The sequence below is a fragment of the Salvia hispanica genome, chromosome 3 (genome assembly GCF_029641045.1).
Source record: "Salvia hispanica isolate PSC_SH4W2 chromosome 3, Shi_PSC_v1, whole genome shotgun sequence".
Lineage (NCBI taxonomy): Eukaryota > Viridiplantae > Streptophyta > Magnoliopsida > Lamiales > Lamiaceae > Salvia > Salvia hispanica.
Window position 1 is genome coordinate 19,512,516 of NC_142694.1, and position 10,401 is coordinate 19,522,916.

Here is a 10,401-nt window from a genome sequence, read left to right on the forward strand (position 1 = left end):
GCAAAAGTTCTTCCAGTGATGTTATACGCTTATATAAATGTCTAGAGACGTGTGGTGACATTTTTAAAGTATAATGGACCACAAATAATAATAATGCAATGTTCAAGGACTAAAAATACAGTTCCCTCAAAAGAATAAAACGTACTCCATATATTAGGGATCTATTCGGTTTAAAAGATTATATCTCATGATTGAATAAATATAATGTTTGGTTTATGAAATTGAATCTCACACCTTAATCCTAAATAATAATTATATGATAATGAGTCAATAATCGAATGACTCAAGATAATTTCGTCTAATTCTAATTTTTGCACAAAAACTAAATTTCATGTCTTTACTTGCAATTTATAACTATTTTAATATTTCAAACGTTTAAACTTTTGGCAAATAAATGATTATGTTGTATAGAATGTAGGCCAAGTATTAAAAAAATTGTTGGTCATGGCCAAGTCCAATTTTTACAAGAATTTTAGACTCTGTCACGCACAAAGACACACACACAGACTAAAACGTCAATGCATGGTTCAAATGCATTTTTATCGCTATGAATATTCGTTTAATTCCTCCTCATTTCATGGCTTTCTTCATCGCCGCTTGTTGCTATTCTCATCTTTCCTCTTTCGTCACAGTTATCTCATTCCCTCTCTCTCTCTCACACACACAGACTTGCCGTTTTTAATTATGTGGAATTTGATTATGTTTGTGTAAACTTCACTTACTTTTCCTCAATGGATCTTCTTCATCTTTCTGGTAAGTCATTATTCATTAAAAAAATCCACTCTTTTTCATTCACCAACCTTCTCATTTATACCAATTTAACTTTGGAATTAATGCTTTGAGCTAGTTTTTATTTATTTTATTTCATTTTGTTGATTTGCATGGTTATTGTTTGGAGAGTTTGGCAAACAAGCTCAAAGTCAAAAGATTTTAATTATTTCACCTTGATGTTTGATTAGGTTGAGAGTTGATTATTCCTCCAAAAAAAGTCTTCATTTTTTATTTTTGAGAGTTGATTATTTCACCTCCCTCTCTGTTAATGACCATGTTCAGTTGAGAATAAGTGGAAAATTCTGTTGCTCAGTATATGATTTTTCATCACAATTGATTGATCACGTGGATTTGATTTCTTTAATTTGCTAATGTAATTACTATATTTGGAGATTGCTGCTTTATGTGATATGATTCTGTTTTCAAATATGAATGTGAAATTGTTTGTTTTCTTCCTAAATTGATATTTGTATTAGTATAATAGCAGCTGTGATCATCATTGTTGAGCAAGAATCATTATCAATACATTTGTTTATTTTAGTTTATTTGTGAATTGTAGCCTTGATTTAAGAAAAAAAGAGGTTTTCTTGCTTCTTTGATAGTATCTTGTTGCTGCTTATTTTTTTTGTTGATGTTCTGTTTAATTTGTTTTTAGGATCGATAAAGATTAGATTTTTTCGATTTTGAGACGCTGTTGGTTTCGTATGGTGCAGAGCTATGCTGCTGAAGGATCAGAGTTCAAGTGCAGGGATGGATTACATAGAGATGAAGAGACGGGGCAACTTCACGAGAAGGATCCTCGTTATTTGCGTTGTTTTCGCTCTTTTGATTTTCATGTTTAAACGCCCTTCTAGCATTTCTGCAAAGGTATTTATAATTGGCCTAATTTGCTTCTGTTTCATTTGTATGATTGAAAAGAATGGACTGTGTTTTTAGTTTTCTATGCACGAGGTAGGTGTGACACATGTCCTAGTGACGGGAGGCGCAGGCTACATCGGCTCCCATGCTGTTCTACGCCTTCTGAGAGATTCGTACCGTGTGACTATTGTGGTACTTAAACAACTTTTCAATAAAAAAAAGTGTTGTGTTTCATTCTTGCAAATTTTGAGTGAATATGTGACTTTTTCTTCGCTGAATCTTTCGTTAGGACAATCTTTCTCGCGGAAACATGGGGGCCGTTAGAGTCCTCCAAGGGCTTTATCCGGAGCCGGGGAGACTTCAGTTCATACATGCTGATCTAGGAGATGCAGCAGCTGTATCCATGCTTACTGTTTTTCCGATTTTACCATGTGTTTCGATTATTTAGCACGTTCGTTGAGTTCTTCCTTAAGTCTGATATCAGGTGGAGAAGATATTTACAGAGAATGCTTTTGATGCTGTGATGCATTTTGCTGCTGTTGCTTATGTAGGCGAGAGCACTTCCGAACCTCTAAGGTGTTCTTGTCTCGTCTGCTTAAATTCTTCGTATGATCGATCCTTTGTTGATTCTCAAGGCCAAATATGCAGGTATTACCATAATATTACATCAAATACATTGCTGGTTGTAAAGGCAATGGCGTCTCGTGGTGTGAAAACATTGATCTACTCAAGCACTTGCGCGACTTATGGAGAGCCCGACATGATGCCCATCACAGAAACCACCCCACAAGTGAGGTTTTTTTGCATCAAGAGATACTTGGTTTATGTATCATGGATCGCTAACATATGGCTGAGTTTCAGGTTCCCATCAATCCGTATGGTAAGGCGAAGAAAATGGCGGAAGACATAATTATCGACTTCTCAAAGACAACGGACATGGCTGTCATGATCTTGAGGTGCTAGTGTTTGTCATGTTTTCTTGTTTTGAAAAAATTTGGTGTCAAATTTGATCACTTTACTCATGTGTTTGGATAGGTACTTTAACGTGATTGGCTCGGATCCCGAGGGAAGGCTTGGGGAAGCTCCACGACCCGAGCTACGAGAGCAAGGGAGAATATCTGGGGCTTGCTTTGATGCAGCCAGGGGAATCATACCCGGGCTCAAGGTACTATAACTGCTCGAGACAATCTCTACACGTTAAAGAAAAAACGCGCACATTCATCAACGTGTATGTAACAATGTAGGTGAGAGGGACTGATTACAAGACTAGAGATGGGACTTGCGTGAGAGACTACATCGATGTGACTGACTTGATAGACGCGCATGTGAAAGCATTAGCCCACGCGAGGCCTGGGAAAGTCGGGATCTACAACGTTGGAACGGGAAAAGGTCTGTCATTTCTTGCAAGAAAGCATCATGTAGTAGTACTGTTAGTTGGGTGATTGGACTAAAAAGAGTTTGTGTGAAAACAGGTAGTTCAGTGAAGGAATTCGTGGAGGCGTGCAAGAAGGCGACTGGGGCGAGCATAAAGGTGGATTACCTTAGCCGGCGGCCAGGGGACTATGCAGAGGTTTACAGTGACCCTTCGAAGATTTTGAGGGACCTCAACTGGTCGGCTAAGTACACGGACCTGGAGCAGAGTTTGAGCGTTGCTTGGGGGTGGCAGAATGCGCATCACAACGGCTATGATGATTGATCTTCGCGCTCTTCAAAATCGCTATTTTTTTCCTGCTGAGGACCTTGCAAAGGCCAAACACTATCACAGAGTGAGGAGATTTAGTAGTACCTAAGGCTTGTTAATCGAATTTTACGTCCCGGAAAGATTGCTGAGATTCTGCATCATCGTTATGTTAAAGTACATTCGACATTTATGTCAAAATATAACACTTTGTCATCTCATTTTTCTTGTGCCACTTAAAGTATATCTCTTGGCCTGGTCAGGTTCAGATTAGGCCTTAGTGGGATGAGTCTTTATAAGGTTGACTCGATAACGATCCAACCTGCACGATTTCTTTTATAATAATTTTATATCTATATACTTCACCCACGTGATTTGCCACCCGTAAATGTGTAGGATCAGAAATGTTCTTTAAGAAAATGTAGAAAATAATTTTGGACTTTAATCTAAAATTAATTTTCAAAATAATAAAGAGATAATTATAATTGCATTCTTATCTCTTTATAAGATTAATAAATGCAAATTATACATAATTGCATTTATTCTTCTGCGGGGTTAGAAAATGGCATTTATACTTAGTCCGATTGAAATAATCAAATCAATCGCACACATCATACAAAATGGACTTCCAATTCCATTTACCCAAACCACAAACAGCAGAAATCCAACTTACACACACAAACAATACAACTGCTATGACCCTAATTAAACAAGATAAGTACATCCAAAACAAAATTATCTTAGTAAATCAAAAATGGCTCATCAATAACAATTCTCTTGTGAGTTTCTTAGTAATACAATTATAAGTATAATCCGATCCACGGCGGCACAAGAAAAAACCGACCATCCAAACAAGGGCTCAACGCTAAGCTTTTCCTATTCGTACCTACCTCTAATCATCATCAGCAGCAGCATTTATATCTATCCTTGTATTGCATATCGATGAGCATTGGCACCTTCAGTTTCGTATGTGTACCCTAAATGATATCACAACTCATCGTGGCCTTTGGATGCAGCTTCAGCCTCTGGTTCATTCGTCGCTGGATCTTCTGAAGATGCGGTCTCTTCAGATGCAGAATCTGTGTTGTTTGCTTTATCTTTATCGTTATCTTTCTCTGCCTCCACTTTCACAGGTTTCTCAACTTTAGGTTTTGGCTTGGGGATTCTGTTCACACTTCCAACCTATACATGAAAAGACAAGCATAAATAAAAATCAATGAGTAAATAGATAAAATATTCATACCGGATTATAAAATGCATGCAAGTAGCAAGGATTAAAAATGATCGTACGCATAAATAAAAATCAATGAGTAAATAGATAAAATATTCATACTGGATTATAAAATGCATGCAAGTAGCAAGGATTAAAAATGATCGTACGCATTCAGTTTCGAACACTAACCCTGGGTTGGAACCCGAATAACAAACAAGGCACCACTAAAGATTATGAAGATAAGTACCTTGTCTTGGAGATCTAAAATCTTGTCGTATACTTCCTCGGATGTGACAGCCGGTTTGCTAAATGCAGTGGTCCTGTTAGAGGTTACATTAATGCTTTCGTACATTAAAAAGTTTCAAAAAACAAAAAATATTTTTCTTCTAATATATATTTTGTGGTAGAAACCAATATTATCTTAATATCAAAAGAGGGTCTCCTTGTCCATTAGTAAAATAGTATAGCAAGGTCGCAAGCCAATATAAAGAAAATGTAAAACTTACTTTTGCTGCAGAGCTTCCTTGTCACTTAACCAAGTTTTTAACTTATCAGCTTCACGTATGACCTATAAAACCGCAGACATCAAGGTGATGATTGCATATCATGACATTTATAGTCGTCTATTGTGTGTCAGCATTAGATAATACATGCTTTTTAGATAAAAAAAAGGTTAAGAGTACCTCGTCAATTCTCTCTCTTGGCAACCAGGACTTGCTTTTCTCCCATCCTTGCACAATCTGAATATTCAGGGTGACAAACATGTAGTCAGAGATTGATCTAAAAACACACGTTCAAGCATGCGTCTAAAGTTTCAAGCCATAATGTCATATACAGTAAAACCTTGTCTAAAAACACGTGAACAATCTTATAAAGTAAAACCTTGACAAAAAAAATCATAGCTTTTACTCGAAGACAGCAAAAAAAACTCGAGCAAATGAATGCGATTTTCCACAAAAAATGCCCTTTAGTTCACTAAACCCAAGTTCAGCCTCTTCAAATATTTGACTCGATTCATGCAGTTCATAAGCATAATTGCACATACAAGTGAAAAAACATATCATGAAAGACAAATAATCGCATAGCTTGGTCAAACCAAGTTGTAGAGAAAATATATATGTTTCTCATCATTTGATCACTTAAATCACATCTTTTCTTGTGATGTCCAGCTGTAAGCAAAAATTTACAAAACTAGTGTTATTTTACCTGGTCTATTTCAGTTAGATATGTCCGTGCATGTTCAAATGCAGCAGGCCGTGCGGTGAGTTCAGTATGCCTACAACAAATAATGACATTATGGCCAACTTAGTCAATGAGATGTAATAAATTTACTGAATCATTGGAATTAAAGAAGACCTGAAAAATATGGGGTCTCCAATAGATTTCAATGTATCCAGATGTTTTTGAAATTCAGAGGCAGAAGCATCTTCACCATCAGTATACAGCCATTCTTCTACCTGCATCATTGGATAGCATCAACAAGTATCTAAACCAAATACCACAAAGTGTTTGACCAATCCATGGAACAATGAGCATGCACACATGCACACGGAGAGAGGGATCGATAGCAAACCTCGTTGAGTTTTTCCATGAAAGATTTTCTCTCTTGCTCAGACGATATTTTTTCGAACTCTTCAGATTCAAGCTAGTATATCAGCACACAAGTAATCATGTGTGAGTTTAATAAATTTTAAAAATAGAATCACAGTACGCTAAAAATAACAGTAAACAAAATCATAAAAAGACTGAGAGAGTTAAATAATCCCAAGAACTAAAACAAGGGCAAAGCCACCTCAGAGTCAGAGAGATGCCAGGGTAGCAATGAACGGGACTTTAGAAAGTGAGAAAAGATAATAGTCTTATGGGAAAAACTAATGTCAAAATAGTGGCATCATGCATATGAGATTTTGATGGTACAAAGCTGGCTGATATCATCAGTTATATTGTGATTCTAGGTCAATGAGAGAATATAACACAAGACCTTGAGTCGATTATCCTAAGATGACATCTAAAAGACTATTATGATATGAAAATTAATGGTATCCATATTGTTAACATATAAAGTAATCACATAGTAACAGGCACGATCAATGCTCTGGGATTTTTCATGCATGTTCAGAGTCTGCACAGGCAAAAAAGTAAGCTTCTTACTTTGTCCTTTGTAGAATAGATATAGCCCTCAAGGTTATTTTTCAATTCAGCTGTTCTTCTCCTTTCTGCGTCCTTCTTGTCCAATACTTCTAATTTGCGTTTGGACTCGGCGTAAGATTCTTTCGAGAGAGGCTTTCCAGCCCCTGTTGTCTTTTCAATAACCTACATGCAACACACATACATTCTTTAACATCACTAAGAAATGAACTAACTATCAACTGATAATTATTTATTTTATAAACCTTAAGGGGAACTCTGAATGTCCTTTTCTTTAGCTTCTTCTCAGTACCCAAATCAACATTACTAGAATCATTAGCACTGGAATCAGAATTGGTAATATCGCCATTATTAGTCTCTAACTTGTCAGTGCTGTCCTCTGAAATATTCTTAGCTTCAGCATCCGTCGTGTTGGCAGAAGCAGATGTTGAGTTGTTGTCCGCAGTGAGATTCTTTCGTGGGACTTCCACCCATTCTGTTATCTCAACAACAGCCTCAGCTCGATCCAAAGAAAATATACCACTTCTACTCAGAGAGAAATGTAAATTAGCCTTAATTGGGGAGGAAAGGTTCCTTGATGAGTACCTGGAACATACAAGGGCATTGAGAAAACCTCATGGAAAAAATACAGTTACCCGATGAATGAAAATAGACTTTGATTCAAATGATCCTTACTTCTCACTAGCATCGGCAAGACCTACTATATCATAATCTGCAAACGTAAGAGAGGTAACACCAGGTGGTAGCAGATCTTCACTCTCATAAGCAAGTGAAACTTCAAAATCTTTGTTGTGAACAACAGATCTGAACATCTGTAGTAAAGTAAAAGAGGAGAGACATAAAATAATATGATGGAAAGAGATACATCAAACTTCTGCATCCAAAAAGTAATTTACTTACCTTGCTGGGTAACTTTTTCATTCTTGGTACAATCAGCTGTCTGGTGTTTTCATCTTTCAAAAGACCCTCACCCTTCAACTCCAACACAAAACCATAAGTAGAACCATCAACCATTCCCAACTTGCGGTTTAATTTGATTCCATCACTTAAATTTGCAGCATGTAGTGAGGCACCTAGAACAATAGCCTCATCAGCATCCAGATGTTTGTCCAACTGCTTCCTCCCAAGAAATTCCTGAAGCTTGGCCTGTAGGGAAAAGCATTGTCAAGCCCAAACCATACATTGATACCAAGAAAGAAGCTGGGATTCAAAACAGAAAGCTGTTATTTTGTTCTGAGGCTCTGGCATTAAACCAAGAGTAAGTCAACGCGTGGTGGTAGCCAAACTTGAAAACTGTTCTTATTTATAGAACGACATAACATGGTATGTTCCAGAAACTAAGAAAGAAACACTACACCGCATGAAATGTCGTGCCACTGCATCAACACCCTAAAATAGTAGCTCTAAAATTCAGATGTACCTGCAACTTCGGAACCCGAGTAGCACCTCCAATCAACTCCACTGCATACAAATCATCAGTGCTCATTCCAGAATGCTTGAGAACTTCTTTTATGGGAAGAAGGGCTTTTTCCCAAAGATCTCCACATATCTCTTCAAACTTTTCACGAGTAATTGAGCTCCTAGAAAAATTAATTTCCACTAAGTTAAAACGGGGGGACTAAAAAGTGAACTATCAATGATTATTTCAGAAATGCAATTTTCTGGTTTCTCGGGCTAACCTGAAGTCACGATCATCGTAAATAGATTCTACAGATATCGGAGCCATCATATTGGCACTCAAGATTTCTTTTGTGCGCTTAACCTGCTTCTTCAATTTGGCCATTGCCTTGGGCGACTTCCTAATATCAACCCCATTTCCAAGTTGTTTGTTGAACTCATCTGCAAAATACTCCACCAACCTCAATTCCATATTCTGACCTCCAAGTTCTGCATCCCATTTGACATCCTTCACCTGGTCATAACTATCAAATGTTAAACGGCAAACTCTAAACTGAAATTAGAAAAAATGATGATTATGTTTGGAAAGAATTGCTCACGTTCAGGGAAAGTTTGGCTACTTAAGATAATTTCACGCACACACACCCTTTTCATTTATCAGGTTGACTAAAAAAATGTTCGATTTCAGTGTTACTGTGTTAGACATCAAGATCGCAACCCAAACTACTCCATATACTTTAAACAAGAACCATCTAAAAAACCAAGAGCTGCTATGCAGTCCAGCAAGATCTTCATTAGTACAACCATTAAAACAGAAAAATATGTAATTGCTTAAGACTACACATTTCAATGACATTTGTAAAAGTTCAACACCTCACCTAATTCCCTATAAGATACTCCTAGCTAGCCCAATAGTATATACAAGTGCACCGAAACGCCGAGGAAAACTCGCCTTCGTTACTTTGTTTATACAAGAGAATCAGAACGCCAAGGAAAACTAATCAAAACAACTTGTAGAAACCGATCATATTCAAACACGCCTGAACATCATTAGTACGTTCAACAGATTCAATCTATTGAAACACCTACCTCAAATGCTAAACCTCAATTGTCGAAAGGAAATGAAACAATTTAAATATAATACTCAATATTCAGAAGAAAAAGTTACCTGAAATTGATTAATTGACACTGTCTTCCCCGACTCCTTTGCATTATAAGCAGAAAAATACACCAATGCGGCATAAGTACTGCTAGCCCCCATGTCATAAAACACCACATGCCTTGATCCATTCGAGAAATCCTTATCAATCCCGTACTGCAAAGCTGCTCCAGAGTGCTCATTCACCAAAGCCAGTACATTCAACCCAGCCAAATCCGCCGCAGCCAACAACCCCTTTCTCTCAGCCACTCCCGTGAACGGCGGCACCGTGATCACGACATCCTTCACACTCGTCCTGGCGTGAGTCTCCGCTAGCCCCGCCGCGTACTTGAGCACCATCCCCACCATCTCCTCGGCCGTGAAATTCCCGCTATCCCCAGCCTCGGCCTTGAAAACCGCCACGCCCCGGGCGTCCTCGGGCGCGATCTCGTAGCTCAGATACAGTTTACTGAGGAAATCGCGGGCGAAATTGTAGGGTTTAGCGACGAGCGAGGGGAGATGGGAGAACACCTTAGTAGGGTAGCGCGCGAGGAGATTCGCTGATTCTTCACCGATCAAGCGCGAGTCAGCGTGGAAACTGATGAGCGACGGCGTCTTCCGCTTCGACATCTCGTTGATGGCGACGGAGATCGGCGCCTGGCCAGGCTTGAGGTTGACTACGGCGACTTTGAGCCATTCGGAGCCGAGATCTATGCTCGCGACGGCAGATGCGGCGGTGAAGGAATGCAGGAGGAAGAGCGAGAGGAAGAGCAGCGCGTGCAGTGAATTTGGCGTCGCCATTGTTGTGGAAGTTTCGAGCTCAGCGTTGCATCAAATGGAGATTTTGGGGGAAGGGGTTTTTGTAAAGGAGTTAAAGTCCACGTGGAAAGAGCAGGAGCATACAACGAATCAAGATATTACACGTAGACTAAATTACACGTGGCAGGATGTGAGTAGCCGGATGTGTTGTGAATGGTGTTGTCAAAGTTTCCGAGTGCAAACTAAGATGTGCAGCCGTGAAAATGGGTTCGAGACTTCGCGGGAGGGCCGGGTCGGGTCAATGGACCCGCTAAACCCTATTTTTTATATGGATTAAGCCATTGGGCCACAAACTTTTAGCCTGGCCCATTAATATTAGACTAATTATTAGTAGTACTGCTTGTCCTGTGGAGTAATAGATTCTTGTAAATGAAATTT

General features: G+C 38.6%; 2 protein-coding genes across 3 annotated transcripts; one reads left to right on the forward strand and one right to left on the reverse strand.

Annotated features, from left to right (window-relative positions):
• The first annotated feature begins 613 nt into the window (after positions 1-613).
• LOC125215152 (UDP-arabinose 4-epimerase 1-like) lies at positions 614-3,523 on the forward strand. Of its 2 annotated transcripts, none has more exons than XM_048116482.2 (10): positions 614-753; positions 1,485-1,638; positions 1,708-1,821; positions 1,919-2,026; positions 2,114-2,205; positions 2,278-2,419; positions 2,491-2,585; positions 2,665-2,794; positions 2,874-3,018; positions 3,102-3,523. In XM_048116482.2, the coding sequence occupies exons 2-10, from the start codon at positions 1,489-1,491 to the stop codon at positions 3,323-3,325; spliced, it is 1,200 nt and encodes a 399-aa protein (XP_047972439.1). In that variant the 5' UTR covers positions 614-753; positions 1,485-1,488; the 3' UTR covers positions 3,326-3,523. The 2 variants fall into 2 exon arrangements, with proteins under 2 accessions (XP_047972439.1, XP_047972440.1); XM_048116483.2 differs by lacking the exon at positions 614-753 and adding an exon at positions 990-1,144.
• Positions 3,524-4,026: 503 nt separating this feature from the next.
• Positions 4,027-10,039, reverse strand: LOC125214027 (heat shock protein 70 (Hsp 70) family protein). Its single transcript, XM_048114870.2, has 14 exons — positions 9,235-10,039; positions 8,348-8,580; positions 8,089-8,248; positions 7,569-7,814; positions 7,344-7,480; positions 6,914-7,253; positions 6,672-6,833; positions 6,094-6,165; positions 5,877-5,977; positions 5,727-5,796; positions 5,204-5,260; positions 5,027-5,088; positions 4,768-4,840; positions 4,027-4,489 (listed from the first exon to the last, which is right to left on the reverse strand). Exons 1-14 carry the CDS (start codon positions 10,003-10,005, stop codon positions 4,295-4,297), a joined length of 2,679 nt encoding a protein of 892 aa, XP_047970827.1. The 5' UTR covers positions 10,006-10,039; the 3' UTR covers positions 4,027-4,294.
• Between the last annotated feature and the right edge of the window lie 362 nt (positions 10,040-10,401).

Excerpts from the sequence above, each read along its gene's own strand:
- LOC125215152 (XM_048116482.2), top strand. The coding sequence starts at position 1,489 with ATGCTGCTGAAGGATCAGAGTTCAAGTGCAGGGATGGATTACATAGAG. Across the intron at positions 1,639-1,707 it reads CTTCTAGCATTTCTGCAAAG|TTTTCTATGCACGAGGTAGG; the intron begins GTATTTATAATT and ends CTGTGTTTTTAG. Across the intron at positions 2,795-2,873 it reads GAATCATACCCGGGCTCAAG|GTGAGAGGGACTGATTACAA; the intron begins GTACTATAACTG and ends GTAACAATGTAG.
- LOC125214027 (XM_048114870.2), bottom strand. The coding sequence starts at position 10,005 with ATGGCGACGCCAAATTCACTGCACGCGCTGCTCTTCCTCTCGCTCTTC. Across the intron at positions 8,249-8,347 it reads TACGATGATCGTGACTTCAG|GAGCTCAATTACTCGTGAAA; the intron begins GTTAGCCCGAGA and ends TAATTTTTCTAG. Across the intron at positions 6,166-6,671 it reads TCTATTCTACAAAGGACAAA|CTTGAATCTGAAGAGTTCGA; the intron begins GTAAGAAGCTTA and ends CTGATATACTAG.